The sequence below is a fragment of the Equus quagga genome, chromosome 1 (genome assembly GCF_021613505.1).
Source record: "Equus quagga isolate Etosha38 chromosome 1, UCLA_HA_Equagga_1.0, whole genome shotgun sequence".
NCBI classification, from domain to species: Eukaryota; Metazoa; Chordata; class Mammalia; order Perissodactyla; family Equidae; genus Equus; species Equus quagga.
In genome coordinates this window covers 90,785,338-90,806,294 of record NC_060267.1, presented here as the reverse complement: position 1 = coordinate 90,806,294, position 20,957 = coordinate 90,785,338, and the positions used below count along the sequence as shown (strand labels likewise).

General features: G+C 57.4%; 1 protein-coding gene across 10 annotated transcripts in view; it reads right to left on the bottom strand.

Annotated features, from left to right (window-relative positions):
- The window catches only part of HMCN2 (hemicentin 2), a 155,427-nt gene that overhangs the window by 99,566 nt on the left and 34,904 nt on the right, over positions 1-20,957 (bottom strand). For 9 of the 10 annotated variants that reach the window (XM_046674598.1, XM_046674527.1, XM_046674536.1 and 6 more), the window contains exons 12-22: positions 19,803-19,944; positions 19,195-19,322; positions 18,338-18,451; positions 16,682-16,831; positions 9,860-10,048; positions 9,341-9,466; positions 8,941-9,068; positions 7,085-7,229; positions 4,785-4,897; positions 4,501-4,660; positions 2,912-3,077 (exon numbers count right to left, since the gene is read on the bottom strand). In XM_046674598.1, coding sequence (XP_046530554.1) covers positions 2,912-3,077; positions 4,501-4,660; positions 4,785-4,897; positions 7,085-7,229; positions 8,941-9,068; positions 9,341-9,466; positions 9,860-10,048; positions 16,682-16,831; positions 18,338-18,451; positions 19,195-19,322; positions 19,803-19,944 — 1,561 coding nt within the window. The remainder of the gene's footprint in view (positions 1-2,911; positions 3,078-4,500; positions 4,661-4,784; positions 4,898-7,084; positions 7,230-8,940; positions 9,069-9,340; positions 9,467-9,859; positions 10,049-16,681; positions 16,832-18,337; positions 18,452-19,194; positions 19,323-19,802; positions 19,945-20,957) is intronic. The other variant, XM_046674579.1, reaches the window with a different exon arrangement.

The window sequence follows — 20,957 nt, the reverse complement described above, 5'->3', positions numbered from 1 at the left end:
TTGTCCATGCATGTCTGTCTCCGTGTGTGTGCACGTTAGGGAACAGCCCAGGCGTTGGAAGGTCAGGACCCCAATTCTCCCCCACCCCATGTGTTTCTGTGTCTTTCTCAGTGCCCAGGGAGCAGGCCACTCCCCCCACCCACCTCCAGGACTGCTGGCAAGAGAAGAGGGCCACCCCTGCCCAAACGGAGATGGGGGAGGCCTCAGAGGCTCAGCCCCATTGTGGTTCTCAACGTAACTGCAGCACGGGGTCCCCGGGGAGCCCTGAAGGAGCATCAGCACTGGAGCTCTGCTGGTGGCCCCGACCACAGCCAGGGCTGACAGCCCCTGGCCAAGGGCAGCACAGGGTCAGGAAGGCCAGGCCCCGGGCAGCCACAGAGCAGGCGCGGGCTTTGCCCGAGCACAGAGAAAGGGGCCGTGCAGACCAGGAGTCAGCTCAGCAGTGCAAGGACACAGGCCCAGCCCGAGGGAGGGGGCAGCAGGGACACTGGGGGGGGGGGGGCAGCGGATGCCTCCCCTCAGGAGGGAGCAGGCTGGAGCCTGGAGGCAGACGACCACCTACGACTCATCGAAATAAGTTCTCAAGCTTCTAGAACAGCAGCTTGGAAGCTGAGCCTTGGGACTCCCTTGAAGAAGGAAGAGCAGGAGGGGAAGAGGAGGGGCAGAGAGACAGCCAGTCTGCCCCCCCCCCGCCCCGGCCCCAACACCAGCTCTGCTCCGTGTGCTTTCCATAGATTTTTAATCTCCATCTTCTGGCAGAATGGCTATGGGACTTCGGGGACCTGTGTGTCTGTGAGACACTGAGCTTTGCTCCACGTAGGGAGGTTGTCAGAGTCCCATAGGGAGGCCCAGCGAACCAAGGGGCCCAGAGCTTGCGAAGGAAATTTGAATACAGGCAAAAATCAGCGAAGTTACAACCCCCAGCAAGTGAAAACAACCCAAGTGTCCATGGATGTGTGAACGGATATCAAAACGTGGGCTATCTACACAATGGAATATTATTCAGCCACAAAGAAGGATCACGTCCGGATACCCGCCACAACACGGATGAGCCTCAAAAACACGCTAAGGGAAAGGGGCCAGGCGCAAAAAGCCACATGCTGTATGACTCCATTTATCTGAAACATCCAGAATAGGGAAATCCAGACACAGGAAGCAGAGGCGTGGTTGAGGGGCCGGGGTGAGGGTGGGCAGGGGTGGGAAGTGGCTGCTGATGAGAAGGGGATTTTGGGAGGGTGCTGGAAATGTCCTAAAATTGACTGGAGTGATGGTGGCACAACTCCAAATACATTAAAAAACAGAATTGTACAGCGTGTGAATTGTATCTCAACAAGGCTTTTCTATTAAACAAAGTGCATGAGAATTAAGTGGGATAAGAAATACGATGATGATAATTTTCTGAAAGCTGGAAATGATGTCTTGGTTTGCGAACAGCAGCAGGAAAACAATATCAAAGGGAGCCATTTTCCAGCACTTACGATGTACAAGGCATTGTGTATCCACCACGGTATTGCATGACCGGTATTTAAACAATGTCCACTTTGTAGGTAGAGAAACAGGTCCAGAGGAGCCAGCGGCCACCGAGGCCACGTGACTAATGAGGACCCAGCCAGGGTCCGCACTGGAGTCTGATGAACTGCAGGGTCTGAGCTCTTCGCCCAGCCCCACCCCCCAGACATATTTTTCTCCTTCACTTAGATAGACTCCTGGAATCTCGTAAATCTCCAGAGAAAGCTATAAGCCAGCAAGAAGTGGAGAGGGCAAAGGAGAAAGAACAGAACAAAACTCTAGGATTGCAAAAGCAGCCCTCACAAATTTATGGCTCCCGGCTGATCGATTAACGCATCCCAACAAGGAGGGGTGAACAAATGGGCTTGTGTTCCCCATTGCAGTAACAAGCCATAAATAAGCGAGTACCTGGCCAGCTGCCGCCCAGCCGAGGAGTGAGGACCAGGCTTCCTGGGGAGAGCTGGCAGCTCCCCTGGGCCCCGACTCCACCCCCAACATGGAGCTGCAGAGACCCCGACAGGGCACCAGGGTGGGGGTGCAGCCCCAGCCCAGATGCTGGAGCCTGGCACATTCAGAGTGCAGGCTTCAAGGTTTGGAAGGGCTCCCTGAACAGATGTCCTGAGATGCTGAGACCCACATGTGGGTGTCAAGGGGGTGGGGGTGGGGGGCGCTTGGAGACCTCCTTGGTCTGGAACTTAAAGAACTTGCCAGGGTGGATGTCATCAGCCAGGGCCAAAGTGCCCCCCATCCCCCTCCTCGGGTCAATAACCCCCCAGGAGTGTCGAGGCTCTCTCATCTGGAACCATCCCCCCGAACCTCTGCCTGGGGGTATGGCCTGGCTCTGAAGGATGCCCAAGTGCCTCTTCCCTCTCCGCCCACTCCCAGGATCCCAGACAGATGGTGGGAGAGAAGCTGAGTCAGAAAGCCCGGCCGCCAGACACCTGGTCTGCCGAGCAGGCGAGGACGTAGCAGGTGTCACGGTCAGGCCACGTCTCAACCACGGCGGTGGTGGCGGTGGTCCTCTCCAGCTGGGTGACCACCAACACTCACCCTACCATGCTGAGCCTCAGTCCAGCTCAGACAACAAGGGCTGCTGCACCCATCAGAGCGGATGCTGCACGCAGCACCAGGGGAGAGCGAGTGAAGCGCTGGGTGCGCGGTATTCCAGAGCGGGGGGGTGTCTCGCCCCAACGTCCAGGCACCCTAGAGGTCCGCTGAGATTCAGGGCCCCAGGGACAAAAGTGCTGTGTGTGGAGTGCACACAGTGCCTCATGCACATGCTCTTAGGGGTGTCGACAGGGCCTCACACACCTGCTGGATCACTGGCCACCTTGAGGCCAGTTTCCCCTCAAACCACAAGCTCTGTCCCTTCCTCTACGCAAGGCCACACAGTCGGGGTTACCTGTCAGTGGTGGGCGGCACAGGGCGGGAGTCCTTGGTCCAGGTGACCAATGGGGGTGGGGAGCCCTGGGCCTCGCAGTCCAGGGTCACATCGTCCCCGGCCTTGGCCGTGATCCTCAGAGGCTCATCTGCATCATGTGACCCGTTGACAAGGATCCTGGGCTGGGCTGTTGGTGGAAACACGCAGGGACCGTGAGCCGGGCCGGAGGGGAGCAGGCGGCTCCCCCAGGAAGCAGAGGTTGTACCGCCGGCCCCAGAGGTGCAGAAGGTGGGTGGGCTCCATTATAACAGGAGAGCCCAGGTTTCAGGTGGGCTCAGATCCTACGGTTTCCCTCAGTCTCCCCCTCCTCCTCACCACCAACCCCTCCCTCTGGAAGCTCCTCTTGCTTTCATGGCCCCGATGTGGTCCCTCTGGCCCCAACATCTATGCTCTGCCAGCGTCTCTTCATCCCGCTGTCCCTTCCCCGGGGACATTCCGGCAGGCTCTGTCCTCCTCTTCTCTCACTCCCTTCTCCCCCTTGATCATCCCATTTATTCCCATGATATCAACCACCAGATGACGTGCTGTGGCCAGTGGGAGGTTATAACAATCCATGCACATCACTGCTCTCTCGTATGAAGCTGAAGGCTCCTGGTGGTGGAGACCACACCCGCCCCCTCCTTCCTTGTGCCCCCCGACATTTCTAGCCAGATGCTCATACACTGAAGGCACCCGGTACGTGTCTGGGCACCGACAACTAAACAAGCCAGCCAGCTGGGGACATCAAGACCCATTCAGCCCTCACACATTCTCCTGTACGTCATTAGTTCAGACAGGAAATCCCCTCTTTAAAAATTTTCTTTTGCAATATAAAAATATTGGCTCTAAGCGTATATGACAGAAGAAAATTGGCTGTGCGTGTACTCGCGCATCCCAGACAGTTACTGAGCGCCCAGCCCTGTCATGAGGCTGGGAAACAGCAGCAAAGCAGACAGGTCCTGCCCCTGTCCTCAAGCGCTCAGGGCCCACAGGGAACACCAGCACCAAATAACTCAATATACAACTAATTATTCAGTCACACTTGTGATGGGTGCTATCAGGGAACATTCCAGAGAGTGTACAGAAGGTGACCTGACGGAGCCCGAGGGATCAGAGAACTGAGATCTGACAGATGGGACAGGTCAGCTGGGCCAAGAGGTGGAGGAAGGGTATTCCAAAGAGAAGGAACTGCAAGTGCAAAGGCCCTGAGGCATAAGGCACCACCAAGAAATTGAAAGGAGACCAGAGGATCTAGGGTACAGAGAGTCAGGGAGAGAAGTGGGTAAGGGGGCTGCCAAGGTGGGTGGGGTCTAGTGTAGGGTCCTGTGTCTTTCCAAGGCTTGTTAATGTGATGTCTTCCCCCATCCGGTTACAAAGGGTTGAGCTGGAACCACTTACCCACACCTCTGGGGACAGTGCTCTCGGGGAGGACAGTTTTGGTCTATGTGCCCTTCTGATGGGAAGAGCTTAGAGGCAGGGGGCAAGGAAGATGCAGGGAAGTCAGACTGTCCCTGTCCCTGTCTCCATGCCCACTGAGCCCCTCTTCCATGATAGGGGTGGCCAGCACTCACTGTTGACAGACAGCCGCATCTCCTGGCTGGAGAAGCCCACGGCATTGGTGGCCGTGCAGACATAGGCCCCTGCGTCCCGGGCAGATGGCTGGGCGATGACCAGGGTGCCGTCCTTGCTCACATTGTAGTGGGGATCCCTGGGGGTCAGGGCATTGGTTTCCTATGGCAGAGTCACAGGTGATGTCAGCAGAGCCCACACTCCACGGCGATTTGCATCATTCCCCTCCCCATGATGCACTGGGCCTCTCTCTCCAGTTACCCTCGCCTTAACAGGCTCTGCCTACCTTGGTCCAGGTGATGGTGGGGGTGGGAACTCCTGAGGCCACACAGGGAAGCGAGGCTGGAACCCCTTCATTGGTGACGTGGTGGGTGGCAGTGGGCTGGATTCTAGGCGGCACTTTTAAAAACAAACCAATTTCCTAAATCAAAGTTCATAGCAGCACTATTCACAACAGCCGAAAGGTGGAAACAACCCAAATATCCATCAACAGATGATGGACAGAAGGTGGTGTGTACATGTGGACTATTACTCAGCCTTAAAATGGAATAAAAGTCCGATAAATACTACAACATGGATGAACTTCAAAAACATTATGCTGAGTAAGATAAACCCGACACAGAAGGACAAAGACCGTGTGATTCCACGAGCATGCGATACCTGGAATAGACAAATTCATAGAGACAGAGAGTAGGATGGGGGGGGCCAAGGACTGGGGTGCGAGTGTTTAATGGGGAGAGTTTCAGCTTGGGAAGATGAGAAAGTTCTGGAGACGGATGGTGGTGATGGTTGCACGACAGTGTGAATGTACTTAATGCTACAGAACTTCATATTTAAAAATGTATATTTTACAACAATTGAAAAAAAACAATTTTAACAGAAGAATACGAATGACCTAGTACCTACAGCCACCATGGCTATAAATTTATGCCCCAGGCAGAGGGCAGCCTGTGCCTGGAAACAGCTGCGCCATTTCTTTGCTCTGGGACTTTACACAAAGCACTTAATTTTTTGGAACCCATAGTCCTTGATCCGCAAAAACAGCTAAAAAACCCCACAATTCCCTGCCTACTCTCCTGGGATGGACAGATGAGAAATGGCAGAAAATAGTGTTCACAGAGCACAGGGAACTTGAAGACAAGTGCCAAATCCATTCTGGGCACCGTCCAGATTTGCAGGCATTAAAACAAGGGTCTCCCAGCAGAGCCGGGGCGGGTGGACCCGGGAGTGGCTGGCGGATGAGCATTTGTTGAATGGAAATGAAGTGAGCCAAGAGAGACCCAGCTGGTCCACGCCACCCCCGCAGAAGCGGCTGCGCCAGCAAGGTGGAAAATTATGAGGTGACAGCCTGGTTTGCTGATCCTGTCCTCTTGCTGAGTTGCTCCCTCTCAGAGCCTCAGCTGCCTTAACTGCAGAACGTGGAGTCTTTCAAATCCCACCCCTTGGAGTAGTCATGAAAATTAAGTGAAACGTGCACAGAACCTCCCAGAAGTCCGGCAAGAGGTACACGGGGGCTCAACTTTTGATCACTGCTATTAATTATGGAAGTATGAGGAGGCGGGGCACCTGGGTCCTGGACCCAGCCTCCTCTGAACTTTGGTTTTCCTCTGCAAAATGGGGAACGATGCATTCTTCCCGCTCATCCCTGGGGGCTTTATGAAACAAATGAAAAAAACAAAGGATATGAACATACTTGGTAAATGACAAAATATAACCAAACTTAGTTTAAACTTCTTGTCTTACAGTAAAAAGAATGGTGATACGTGGTTAGGTGGGGAAGGAAAACAGGGTCTGTCCAACGCTGTGGTGGGGAGAGAAATTGGGCAAAATGCACTAAAAGCCCTAAAAATGGGCATTCTCCATGACTCAAAACTCAATTCCACATTGGTGGGTTTATCCTAAGGAAAGAATGAGTCACAGGGACCAACGTGGAGCATGAGGATGCTTATTCCCAGGGTGTGCACGCTAGTGAGAACCCGGACACCAGGGGACAGGTTAGAGACTCCGGTGCATCCAGACGGACCCGCACACTTGCACGGATGCTTCTGAGTATTTATTAACAGAAAACTGTCACAATTGTCAAGTGAAACACTCACGGCACAAGACAGTAATATAATGTGGTCCCAGGTTGGTTTTTAAATATGCATGTGTATGTATATACAAAGAATTTATAGAGAGATAGATGGATAGAAATAGATATATATGAAGAATTGATACATAAAAATTTATATAAAGAATGCATATATATTATGTAAAAATAATTTATATACAATGTATACAAAGTACATAGTTTATATATTACCTGTAATGTAATATATATTTCTAGGGTGTGTGCATGTGTGTATGTGCAAGTTCACGTGTATAGTGCATGAAAGATACAAACCAAAATGTAAAATTATTCTGGTTTTTCTCAGCTACTGGTATTACGGGAGTGTTTGTTTTTTCACTTGTCCAATTTCTAATTTTCCTACAGTGAATATGTACTGTTTGTGCAATTTTTTTAGACAAAGGTGTTCAAGATCAGTTCCCCCATCCTGGCCTGGCCCCCACCCGGCCCCCACCACCAGTCCCCACCCAGGGACTCACCCTGAACCACCAGCATCACGTCCCTGTGCTGAGAGCCGGCCGTGTTGGTGACCACACAGCTGTACCTCCCTGCGTCCTCCTGCAGCGCCTGGTCAAGGTGGAGGCTGCCGTCCGCTCGGACAGAATGCCGGCTGCCAGGTGGGAGCTGGTGAGGGTGAGGAAGCACCACTCAGACCAGGAGCCCCTCAGAGCCAGCTAAGAGAGAGCCCTCCGGAAACCCCACTGCCTGCGAGGCCGGCAGAAGGCCGGCTGGACTGAGAGGCCAGGGGTTCAGAGAAGGTGGGGCAGCAGGGGGTGACGCTCTCACTGCCCAGCCCCACGCCTTTCTGAGTCTTGTCCACCCCACAGACCCTGCAGGGCTAGGTGGGCCTGACCTCCAGCACACCCTGACCCCACTCTCCCATGGCCACCTGGACCAGGGCAAGATGCCAGATCCAAGCCAGGTCGATGGGGGCCTCTCCTGGGAATACAGGGTTGGCCCAGAGCCTCTACTGAGTAGGGTCTGGAGCTCTGAGGCCTCAGAGAGGAGGGACAATGGTCCTCGGGGAGAGAAGAGCCGAGCTATGCGGAGCAGAGCAGGGATATGGCCACAGCAGATGTGGTCCCAGAGACACAAGCAGAGAACGGCTCCTGGTGGCTTCCCAGGTCTGTCCCGTCAGGACCAGGGTGGCGGGGAACGCTGGGCCAGAAGGGGCCTGGGGCAACCTCCATAAAGATGTCCAGCCAGTCCACCCTCGGTGAGGGGCCCCAAACCCTTCCTCCAGGCCTGAGCCCTCCTATCTTTCATGCTCCTGTCCCGTGAGCCTGGCTGCACATTCCACTCTCAGGGACCAGGAGATGCTCCTGAGCTGTCTCGGCACGGGGCCCTTCCGGGCTGAGCGAGCTTGAGGGCCTTTCTGCTCCTCGCACTCGGCAGCTAAGCAGGCAGGGCTCCCCCTTATGTCCCCACTGAGCTAGAACAGCATCTGCATCTCCGGCTGCTCCTGTCCTGGCACTGACGAGGCCCAAGGCCACTCCTTCCCCACGTGCCCCTGGATTCTACTCAGGAGGGGTCCGCAGCCTGCCACCCCACACTCCCAGGCAGCGTCCTCCTTGGGGTCACGTCCAATTGCACAGGCCCCAGAGCGAGTCAAGGATGTGACCGGCCTCTGCAAAGCCCACATGCTCTGGGAGCAGGACGCTGCCTGCTCTGCACCAGGGTCCGGACAACAGGGCTGGGCCCAGCGCAGTGGGAACAGAAAGACAGCCACACAGTCATCGCCTCTCTGGGTGTCCAGTGTCTGCCCAGTGGGCTGGGGTGAGGACACCTCTTTATAGCCTCAAGGGCACAAGGACCCTGGTGTGTCTGAGGACAGGGCAGAAGAACTGAGGGAAGGAGAGAGGTAAACGAGAGCGTGAACCGGAGGGGGAAACAGAAGGAAATAGAGAAAACCAAGCTGACATGAATGGATAAGGCAGCCGCGGCGCGCCCAGCAGCACGCTAGGAAGTCGGGCAGGTGATAATCTGCACTGGCCACCCCTCTGCCCCGGAACCAGCAGAGCGGGGGCGACGAACGCATCATGGCTGCGCCCCCAGGAAACCCCTGCTCCCCAGCCCTCAGCACGAATGGAGGCAAGGTTCTCCCACTGAGCTCCAAGCGGAGCGGCAGCCGCACCAGTCTTCGGCAGGACTGTAGAGGGTGACACATGCTATCAGCGCGTTAGCAGAGAAGGTTCTGGAAAGAGGCAGGAGAGAGAGGGAGGAAGGAGGACATTCCAAAAGAGGAATAGCAAAGTGGAGGCTCAGGTCTGAGCGTAGCAGCCCACTCCATCCCCAGGCAGCACGGCCCGCTGCACCCGGAGGAGCCAGCACTCACGGGTCGGCCAGCCCTGAGCCAGCGCCGCTCTGGGAGGGGCCTCCCGGCCAGGATGACACAGGGCAGGGACACGGGCTGCCTCTCCAGCACCCGGACGGTGGAGGCACTGCTGGCGATCTGTGGGGGGGCTGTGGGGAGAGGAGACTGTGTGGGCTGTGCTAGGTCCCCTGAGGGCAGTCATCCAGGGGATGGAGGTCCCCACTCTCCCCCCCTCCCGAGGGAACCAGTGGAAGCATCAGGATGGGGGACCCTAAAGGGTCAAAGGGCACACTTCCTGGGGTGTATCGCCCAGGAAGTGGGGATCCAGTTGCTCCTCTGGGAGAACCTGGCAGTGGACATCTCTGTCCCAAAGGATGGGTGGACATGGGGGGGCCTCCCTGGGGGTACCCAGCATTCCCACCTCCTGGCGTCTCCAGATCCACCAGCGAGCCACGTCCAGTCACCACGAGCCGGGCCTCCGCCTGGACCTTCCCAAAGACATTTTGAGCTTCGCAGATATATGGGGCCTGGTCTTCAGGGGCCACACCTGAGGGGCAGGACAGAGGCAGGCCTGGCATGTGGTAAACAGTGGTAACATCATCATGATGGCGATGATGGTGACCATAGCTAACACATGTAACACTTAATACGTGTCAGGAGCTGTGCGAAGCACTTTCCACGAATCACCCACACGGCGACCCCTAAGGTGGAGTGTTATCAAGCCCAGGTGACAGGCATCGTCATTGTCATCAGTATGTCCAGTGCAGAGTAGTGGAATGACTTGAGCAGAGTCACACCACCCAAAATGTGACCCTGTATCAGCCCGGCCCATGGTCAGTGCAGGGGCTCGGGGTCCTGCTCCGGCCACCCAGCCTGGGGACTTGGGGTGTCAGAAGCCATCCTTTCCCCCTGCCCGCCCGCCACCAGCCCCATCTCTTACTTTCAAAGGACAGCACTCCTGAATCAGGCTGCCCAGTCCTGCTGCCCTGCCCAGGCCCCAGCGGGCGGCCATCTCTGCGGCGCCAGGTGACTCGAGGGGGCGGGCGGCCCGTGGCCCGGCATGCCAGGAGGGCGCTCCTCCCCAGCTCCACAGTGACATCCCGGGGCAGCTCCATCAACTGGGGAGCATCTGCAGGGAGGTGACCGGTCAGCCACGCCCGGTGGCTGGACCACCCGGCCCCCAGGAGACTTTTCCCAACGCCTGCCTCCACTCCCTTTGCTGGGAGGGTCCCCCTCTTCCAGGCTCGCCCTCGTGAACCTGGGGCTGACTCAGATCCAGGGCTCTGGGGCCAACCTGAGCTTGGCGGGGTCCAGCTCTGGAGAGCTCTCGGGGACGAGGCAAAGGGAGTGGCTTTTGGCAGGACAAAGCTGCTGACACGCCTCCTACCCCTGCAGAGGGTCACAGGAGGCGCACCGTGCCCGGCCGTGCAGGAGGGCAGCAGGCTTGCTCCTGGCGGCGACACCTCCCGGAAGCCCACCTGTGAGGGGCTGCAGTCACGCTCCGGCCTCAGGAGCCTCTGAGACCCTCTCCTGCCCCCTCGCCCTCCTCCTGGGCCACCGGGAGCTTCCTCTTGCAGGTGTCCTGGACTCAGGCAACCGTCTCCACAGCCCCTTCTGTGCACGCCACCCCAGACGGCCAACTGCGTGGGGAGGTCATAGGTCATCTTTACTCTCTTCCTTACCTCTCTGTCTGCTAAATTTTTGTAATGAGCCTACAAAGCTCTACAACAAAATTAAAACATGCTTATCAGAAATAACGTGACCTTATACTTTACGGTCCAAATGGCAACACTTGAGAGTGAAAACGGCCATATTAATAATTACACCCGGACAACAGACCCCAACAAGGACTGCCCACTCACCTCAGTTATCGAAAATTCAAACACATGCAAGGGGTATATTTCCCTAATTTTGGCTCCACACGCTCCAAATCCCACACCTTCCCCCAGGAACCCACTATGAATAGCTCGTAGCGTTTCTTCCAAACCTTTTTTCTGAGCATTGTCTGACTTTTGTAATCAGGGGGGAAAATAAGTTATTTCCCCAAACAGAAACTCTCGACCCTTTCTGCCCATCGGCGGGCCAGGAGCAGGGCCAACTCCAGACAGGTCCAGGCCCGCTCCCTGCAGCCTCGGCCACTGTCCTCAGGTCCCTGTCCCCAGACCCAGGACCAGGAAGGTCCCCGGCTTTTTTTTAATGCTTTGCCTCCAGCACCATGGAAAACCCTCCACTCTCTGTTCTTTCCTTCTCTCTCCAGAAACCTCCCCCACCCATGCAGCTCATGACATCAAATTTCCCTCCCAGCCTCAGGGATTAGGGACGTTCCAGGGAGATATAAACACAACTTGGAAAATTACTGTGAGGAGGAAGACAGTTCTGGACCCAACCTCAGACACCACCCGCACGCCTCGCTTCTTTCTCGCTGGGGCCTGGCAGCTGTTGCGGCTCAGAGTCCCAGAAACACTCCGCTCCAGGCCCATCTCAGACGGGGTCACTGCTTCCGCAAGGTCCTGGCCCCGGGGGCACAGCTTTGCTGGCCCCCCATCCTGGGCAGCCCCAGCGCCAGGGACCCCCAAAGCCTGCCTTCCCCAGGCCCACCCAGCCCAACTGCAGGGCCCAGCTCAGACCTCCCTCCTCCAGGCAGGCCTCCCACTCTGTCTCTCTCAGAGCCTCCTGAACCTCCCTCCTCCAGGCAGACCTCCCACTCTGTCTCTCTCAGAGCCTCCTGAACCTCCCTCCTTAGCCCCGAAGCAGCCAGCTTTGTCTCCTGACTCTGGGATACGGGGAACACCACCCTCCTCCCAGTCCCAAACCTCTCCGGTGAGAAGGACGGCTCCTTTATAACAATAAGCAAATAGGAAGCATGAAGGGTGGCATTGGGAATGCCTGCTTGGTGACAAGCGCGGTGACTGCGCTTTCTGAAACATGATTTCATTAATGGTCACAGTAAACTTGTGAAGTAGATATTATCACAATCTCCATCTATAGATGAAGAGACTGAGGGTCAGAGAGATTAAGGAACCTGCCCACAGGCACAGCTCAGCATCAACAGCAGAGCTGGGATCAGAGCCCAGGCTCTCAACCACTGCAGCCCCACGTGCCCCTAGGTACTCGAGGACAACCTGGCCGTTGTCCTGGCCAGGGCCACACCCAGCTCTTCTATCCTCTCTCAGACTCAGACCCCGCCCAGCAAACTGTGACTCGGCCTTCAGTGCAGCTGCCCCCCCCTCCTCACCTGGAGCCCCCCACTTGCAGTGGGACCCCAGAACCCTGGTATGCCAGAGCTGACGGTCCTCTGGTCGTCTCGCTGGTCAGGGGAGGGGTGGGGCAGCCCTGAGTCCTGCAGCACGTCGGGCAGGGGCCGGGCCCACCCAGTGCTCTCCCCAGGGCCTCCTCCTCGAGGCTCAGCCACCTCTGCTTGCAGGCTGAGCCCCTCCCCCAGGTGACCCTCTGCAGCAGCCAGGGAGGGACTGTGACCGCCATCCACTTCCCTGGGGACGGCCCTGTCTGCCTTGGCCTCAGGCAGGCTTTGGGGACAGGAGCTGCGAATGCCCCGTTGGACATCACAGCAGCCGCCCGCGCTCCCTGGAGAGGCCCGGGTCCCATCAGCTGAGGGCCGCAGCTGCGTGTCTGTCAGGAGGCGGGTCTGGGGGGATCCTAGAACACCGGGAGGAGAGGATGGTCCCACTGAGAACGAAGGATGTGGGGGCAGGACCTGAGGGCTGCCCTGGACCTCCTGCTGGGGCCCCCGCTGCCTCTGCCTCCCCCCGACTTCAGAGGAGCTGAGGGTGACTTCACTGTCCCCAGCAGGTGGGGCCACGCACCTCCCCAAGGATCTTCCAGGAGGAAAGGCCCGGTGGATTCTAATGGCCGCAGTGAAGTGACAGTGACAGTGATGCTGCCTTCCTTCCTCCTGCTCCGCCCTGAGTAGGGACACCAGCCCGAAGGCCTGCCGCCCAGGGAAGATGCCCGCGCTGCCTCTGCCCCACTGGGCCCCCGTGGACAAACTCCTTCACCACTCCGGGTCTCAGTTTCCCCATCTGGACAGAAGTAGCTATTTTTACGCTGGTTCCAAAAGCTCAAAGTCCCAGGGCTCTTGGCCATCCTCTGGGGACCCTGCAGCCCTCAGTCTCCTCTGCCATCCCCCCAGTTCCCGTGGACTGGAGTAGGGCCGGTGGCAATGAGCCAGCCCAGGAAGGAGAGCCCCAGTCGGCCTGGACTCAGTGTGGCAGGGAGTGGGGGGAAGGAGGGGTCTCAGGCCCAAAGACTGTGTAACTGGGCAAGGTGGACCGCAGGAGAGGCGGGCCTCAGGCCCCGCCCTGCATGTAGAGGGGACCCAGGGGACTGAGACTGAGCCAGAGGTTTGGGGGCATGACCTCCACAGCCCCCCCCCCCCCCCCCCCCCCCCCGCCCCAAGGACTCCTGTCCCATATAAAGACCCTGTGATGAGGCCTGGAGCCACACCGTACTGGCCACGGCCGCAGGATGACTTTCATGGCCTCTTCCTCCGGAAAAACATATTAAAAATTATATTTTATGACTGCTTTGGTGTAAAGATAAACACAATCCAGCCTGGAGTCATTTTTTTTTCTTTTGAGGAAAATCAGCCCTGAGCTAACATCTGCCACCAATCCTCCTTTTTTTGCTGAGGAAGACTGGCCCTGAGCTAACGTCTGTGCCCATCTTCCTCTATTTTGTATGTGGGATGCCTGCTATAGCATGGCTTGACAAGCGATACATAGGTCCATGCCCAGGATCTCACCCAGCGAACCCCAGGCTGCTGAAGCAGAGCGTGCGAACTTAACCACTGTGCCACCGGGCTGGCCTCTAGTCATTTTTCTCCATTCAATAGTGTTCATTTCTTTTTTTGCTTTTAAAAGAAATTAACATCAGAGCATTATCCTGGGCCCCTGAAAGTGTCACAGGCCCCGGGCCCACGCCTACTGTGCCTGATGGAGACGCTGCCCCGACACTGGCCATGCCCATCACAGAACCCAGCTCTGCTTCTCTCTGGCTCCCCAGGCTGGCCAGAGGGTCTCTGCACCCACAAAAGCACCCTCCCCGCCCCGCTCAGCACTCAGTAACCAGGGGCTGAGGTGGGGGGGTGCAGAGCATGGATAGAAATGAGAGGACAGGAAGAGGGATGGGCATGCACATCCACTTAGAAACCCAGCAGGACGAAGATAACTTAGCTCAGGGCAGGTTTTTAACATGATAGAAAGGGCACTGAACTTGGGGAGGGGGTGCCCGCCTCGGAGCTCGGTCACCAGCCATGTGACCCGTCACTGCCCCTCCCTCCGCCTCACTGGGCCCTTGGCAGCCTGGCAGAGCTGACAGCAAGGGTGTTGAGCGTTTATTGCATGCAAGCCCTGAGAGAGGCACACGAGCTCATCAGATCTCTCAAGGGCCCTGTGAGCCAGGCTCTAACATTATCCCATTTCACAGGTGAGGAAGGCGAGGCTCAGAGACGTGAATAACTTGGCCAAATAGCAGCAGGACCTGGGCACTGATCCAGGACCCTTGACTCGAATGCCAGGCCCAGAGGTGCTGCAAAAGCACCTTGCAGCTGGGTCCATAAACGCAGACACTTGCTGTTGGCACGGGAGGAGGCTGCCCACCCCCCTCACGCTCCAAACGCCACCAGGAAGCCAGTTCCCAGCTCAACAGCAGGAAGTGGGCACAGTGCCCACCTGTTCCGGCCCTGGAAGGCTCTGCCAGCCTGGCCAGGAAGGCTGCACTACAGCTGCCACCCAGATGGGCAGGAAATTCAATTTCCCACCGCCACTGCCAGGCTGGCTTGCCCCAGACACACAGGTGCTGGGCCATTGCCCACCCTCCCCTGACCTAAAAGCCAGAGGCCACCAGAGGCCCAGTGCCCCAGAAGGCCACCTCTGGGTTGCCAGCCACCTCCTCCTGCTGACATGGGGAGATGCTGCAAGGCCAGTGGCTGACAGGTGAAGGACCAGGACCAGGTAGGCACGTCAGCTTGGGCCCCGAAGAAATAAGCCTTTGCTGAAAAGAAATCAGACATGGGGCAAAGGGTGAGCCAGCCCTGGCACATGGCAAATATGGAAGTGTCAGCTTATATTTTTATTACCATCAGGCTCTAAGCCCGCGGCTTTCCACATCCACCCTGCCCTGCCCAAGAGCCCAGCCGCACAGCGCACTGTCTGGAGGGAAAGTCAGAGCCCATCGCTCTCCTCCTCAAAACCCCTCACGCCCCTCAGGACAAAGCCCCAACTCCGGCCGGTCCCCAGGCCAAGACGAACACTGCTCCCCAGCTGGTGTCCTGACTGATGGCTTCTGGGTTCAGCTTACACATGGCCTCCTCCAAGAAGCCTCCCCAGCCCCCAATATTGGGTTGGCCCCTTACCCTGGGCGCCCAGAGCCCCTGAGGACGCCACTTCCAAACGCTCGGCACAGCGAGCATCCTCATTGTTGCTTACTGTCCTCTCTCCTGGACCCCACGCAACATGAAATCAGACGCTGAGTCCCCAGCACAGGGCCTGGTGCACGGGCACCTGTGGACCATGTGCTAGAGGAATGAACGATGGAACAAACGAATGAATGAAAGCTAAGGGTACCCCAAGCCCAGGAGGATCCCAACCCTGAGATGGCACCGTCACCCCCAGGCCAGACTGGGCCTGCTTTGGCCAGGGCCCAGCCTCCTTGGGGAGCCCCTCGGCCCAGCCCAGACAAGCACAGTCTCGATCCTCTGCACTTGCCACAACTCCCAGCACCCATCTCACCCACCACGGCCGCAGCAAACCGTCAGAGCCCAGGCCGCCCCAGCTCAGGGGGCCAAGGAGCTGTGCCCACAGCTTCTGAGTGGTTCCCGGAGCCCGGAATCCAGGCCTGGAACCCAGACATTACGGCAATCACAGCCATGGCCACGCGCCAGCCACAGAAGAATCCAGACTTCCCATGTGTCAAAGGGGATAATTGCCCCTCTGGTTATCAAGCACTCAGAACGGGCCAGAGCCTGTGCTTAAGCATCACACGCCTGACATTACTGAACCCTCACAGCAACCCAGTGAGGGAAGGAGTATGGTCAGCCCATTCACACATGGGGGGCTGAGGGTCACTGACTTGACCAAAGCACAGAGGCGGTAAGTGATGGAGACAAGACTGGAACTCAGGTCTCAGGGACGACAAGGCCCCAGCTTGAACCAAACTGTCTCTGCAGTCGGCAGCCTCTGAGATGGCCCCAATGACCCCTGCCTCCTGCTTTCTCACCCACGAGTGGCCCCTCCCACCCACGTTGTACCCAGCTTAGTCTGTGTGACCAACAGAATATAGCAGAAGGGACAGGATGTCACTTCCAAGACTGCAGCTGGTTATGAAGACCACAGCTGCCATCTGGATTCTCTCTTGCTCTCTCTCTCTCTCTCTCTGCTCCCTTGCTCTGAGTGAAGCCACATCACAAGAAGGCTTCTGGAGAAGCCCACTGGCGAGGAACTGAGGCATCCGGCCAACAGCCCCATGAGTGAGCTTGGAATGGGTCCTCCAGCCCCAGTCAGGCCTTCCGATGAGTGAAGAACTGTGAGATAAGAAATGCTCATTGTTTCAAATCACGAAGCCTTGGGGCAACCATTACACAGCAAGAGGCAACGCATACACTGTTTCCCTCTGGCCTCGCTGGTCCCAGTGTGCTCTGGATCCGCATGACGCAAATTCTACACTGGCTCCATGGTAGAGTTTGCTCCTCCCTGCTCAGGGGCCGGGCGGGTCGGGGACAGGTGAGGACAACAAGCACACTCACGTCCAACCACCAGCCGGATTTCTGCAGAGGCATCGCCCAACTCATTGACGGCTCGGCAGGTGTAGACGCCAGCATCCCTCTCCTGGACGGCCGGGATCCGAAGCGTCCCGGAGCTGGAGGTTTTGGCGGCCAGGATCATCTCAAGCCCCCCTGGACCAAAGATGAGAAGGCATTAGGCAGGTACCCACAGTCGCCACGGGAGGCCAGGGGTCAGGCTGCCTTCCCGAGCCTGGGCTCCTGCAACTCCTCAAGGCTGGGGCCTGGGGGGCAGGTGAGCGGGGGAAGACTCCCCCCCCCCAAAAAATATACAAAACACAAAATGTTACGTTTCAAGCATTGTGAGTGTGCACTTCAGTGGCGTTAAGTACGTTTGTTGCGCAATCCTCACCACCATCCCTGCACAGAGCTTTTCTATCTCCCCAAACTGAAGCTCCGTCCCCATGAAGCACTCGCCCCCCCAGCCCCTCCCTCGGCCCCTGGCGTCCACCATTCTCCTTTCTGTCTCTACGGATTTGACGACTCCAGAGACCAAGACACAGCATCCGTCCTTTCGTGTCTGGTTGATTTCACTTAGCGTACTGTTCTCAAGGTTCATCCATGTGCTATCAGATTTTCTCTCCTTTTTTTCAAATTAAAGTTTTTTTAATTGTGATTAAAAACACGCAAAATTTACCCTCTTAACCATTTTGGAGTGACAGTTCAGTGGTGTTACTATGTTCACGTTGTTGTACAACGTGAATTTCATTCCTTTTTAATAATATCCCATTGAGAGATCCCCTTTTAAAAAGGGCTCCGGGGACGGGCAGGTGGGGCCCTCAGCCAGAATAGGCGGTGACGCGAGCACTGAGCAAGGAGTCTCAAGGCCTCTGCCTCCCACTAGTTGGCGACCTTGGACGCAATGCTCCAACTCTGAGCTGATACTCTGAGCTACACCTGCCCGTCTCAAGGTCAAGGTGAGGCTCTGATAAGGTCGCAGACAGGAGCTGCAAAGGATGGAGGGCACCCCGGTGGGAGGGGCAATACTGGAGACTCTGGCTGACACCTGAGAAGGAGCCCAGTGTTTTGCCCCTAGAAAGATGGAGGCAGCAGCCCCAGGACCCGCGTCCACTGGCGTGGGCACAAGAACTGCTCCCGTCAACAAACCACAGCTCAGCGTCCGGCACCGGAGCAACACGCTACACCCCTGAACCGAAAGAGCCTCAGAACCACCTGTCACCATGACTCCCGCTTCTCAGATAGTCACATTGTCACCGTCACCAACGCCAAGAACACCGAGCCCAGCCCCGGAGCCAGGCTGGTCTAAACACTTTATATATATGGACTCGTTTAATCCTCACACAACCAACCTAGCTTTGACTTTTCCCCACTTTCCAGATAAGGAAGCAGACTCAGAGAGCCCAAATCACCTGCCCAAGGTCGCCCAGGGGAGCCGGGAGTCAAGTCTGGGTCTACTCTAAGTTCTGCCCACAACTACTGCGCTGGGCTGCATCGGCCGTGTGGACGCGGGCGTGGGTGAGGTGGGTGAGGTGGGGGCTGCTGGAAATGGCCTCTCTCCCCAGACACCCCACTCAGAGCACCCCCTAAAGACTGTTCTGGAAAACTGATCCTTCACGGCCCCGGTGGGACAGTCCGCAGGCCCCACCCGACCCCACGTACCTCGATACCAGATGACCCGGGGCGGGGGCACCCCAGACGCCTCACACGCCAGCAGGGCCTCCTCCCCGACGGCGGCGAGCACCACGGCATTGACGGCCGAGACGGACGGTGCATCTGTGTGTGGGGGGAAGATGGGGAAGTGGGGGCCAGCCCACAACTCCCCAGGGCAAGAATGGGGCCTTCCACAGCTGGGGAGGGAGGGCAGCAGAGACAGAGGTGGAGCTGAGCACCCTGCCTCCTCCCCTGCCCCACCAACGGGGACAGTCACCCCAGAAAGATCCAGCCACGGCCGGTTTTTCTCCTAGAACCAAAGCCCCCGTGTTGTTCCTCATCGAACTTGCCATAAAAGCTGAAATCCTACGTGGGCCTACAATGCCCCATAGGGGCTGCCCGGCCCTCCCCATGCCTCCCCCTCCCCTGCCCCACTCACTCCACGCCAGCCTCCTTGCAGCCCCTTGAGCGCCCCAGACTCATTCTGACCTCAGGGCCTTTGCCCGGCCCGGTCCCTCTGCCTAGAACACTGTCCCCACTCCTATCGCTGGCAAGGGTCACCGTGTCATGGAGGCCTTGGCTGGTCCTGCGCAGAGCAGCCATTTCCCTCTCGTTCCCACCTGCACAACATCCACCTCACCCTGGCTCTGTGCTCCTCAAACTACCTTCACCATCCAAAATACCCTATTTACGTTTCATGTCTGTTTTGTGCCTCCCCGTGAGAATACAAGCTGCACCTGGACAGGGACGAGGCGTCACTGCTGTGCCCCCAGTGCCTGGCACACAGTTGACGTTCAGTAAGTATCTGCGGATGGGAGGGAGGGCGGGATGGAGACCCCTCTCCTGAGACGCCCGTGGCCTGGTACCTGTGTAGTAGAGGGTGACTGTCTCCTCGTCTGTGCCAACCTCGTTAGCAGCCTGGCAGCTGTAATCGCCAGCATCCTCCGGGGCGACTCCCTGAATGATCAGGGTTCCCTGGGCATCCACACGGATTCTGGGTCAGGCCATGAAACGTTCAACACAAGGGGCTGGTAAGCTCGGGTCCCACGAGGGTTGCTCCAGTCATCGTCAATAACAAATTAATTAGTAACATCACCAGTGACCGCCATTCTACACTGACCGCTTGCTCTGTGCCGGGCTGTGTGCTCAGCGCTTTACATACATTGGCTTTTGTCATTCACGAGGCCCAGAGAGGTAAGGTGACTTGCCCAAAGTCACACAGCCTGACTGGCAGAGGCAGGATTCAAGCACAGGCGTGTTGGACTCTGAAGCTGTAACTCCTGACCCCTGAGCCCACACTGAGGCATCGTTGTGTTTCCAAAGTCACTCCTGAGTCTCAAAGGATCCCAGGAGGAAGGCAGGGCAAATGATGCTCCCCTAGTTACAGGTAAGGAGACCAAGGCTTGCAGAGGTCCCCCGGGAGCTCCTGTCCACCCGTTCCCAGTTCCAGAGCCCCGAGCCCCGGGCCCCTCACCTGCTGTCCTCTTGCAGGGCGCGACCTTTGTGGCTCCAGGAGACGCGGGGTGCAGGGTACCCAGAGGCCGAGCAGCTGACCCTCACCTCCGTGCCCTGGGAGAAGTGCTGGGACCCGGTGTGGATGCTGACCTGTGGGGCCTCTGTGGTTCACAGAGTGGACAGGCGTGGAAGAGCTGGTCAGAGCAGCTGTGTCCCCGGCACCCAGCCCCGGACCCCCTTCCCCTCCCCGAAGCCACAGATGGCAGAGCCGTGGGCAGCAAAGGCCCCGAAGGGCTTGAATCCCGGGAGAGGCTTCCTTGGGAAGTGTGGTTGACCAGGCGGCTGCGCAGACACAGCCCCAGGCCACACGGGGAGCTCACTCCCCAACACCCCCAGTGGGAGCCTCGAGCTCCCTGGGCCTGTGCTCTGGGCTGAGCACCTCGGAGGGGCTTAGGGAGAAGGCAGCAGACCCAGGGCTGGGATGGCTGTCATCTCCAGTGACGGTGAGGGGACCCCAAGACCTGTGCCACACATATCGGCCCCAGACTCAGGTTCTAGCCTGGCCCTCAGAAAGCTCACAGATCAAGGGACCGGTCAGGCTCAAACAGACCTCATAGGCCATCCCATCTAGAAACGGCAAGCACGCCCCTCTGATACCAGGGGCCTAGATACAGCCTCAGAATCCTTCTCAACACACTCCAGCAGCCAATCAAGCGTCGCTGGCACAAGAGCAAACATCTGCTCCAACATGCTCCCTTTTCCATGTGGGGCACAGCACCCAAGGAGGAGGGTCTGTCCAAATCCTGGGTAGACCTGAGGCCACATCCAGACGGGTGCTCTACCCTCTGCCTCCTCCACCCACACTGCCCAGTGCTGTCCAACCCCCGCAGAACACATCTCATCTCTGGGCTCTTAGAAGTTTCCAGTATTCCATCCCTTTCCTACATATTGGGGGACGGGTGGACGATGGAGGTGCTCAACGACATAGGAAAAGGACAGAACACAAAGAAACTGGCTTGGGCTACAGCAGTAGAAATTCAGGTTAGATATGAGGATGGACTTCCCAACAGTGAGAAGCAGCAGACTTAGTCTAAAAGGCTACGAGTCCTCTTTCTCTGAAGATTCAGAAAACACTGAATGAGGTGCCCGCCAGAGGTGACGTCTGGGCAGGGGG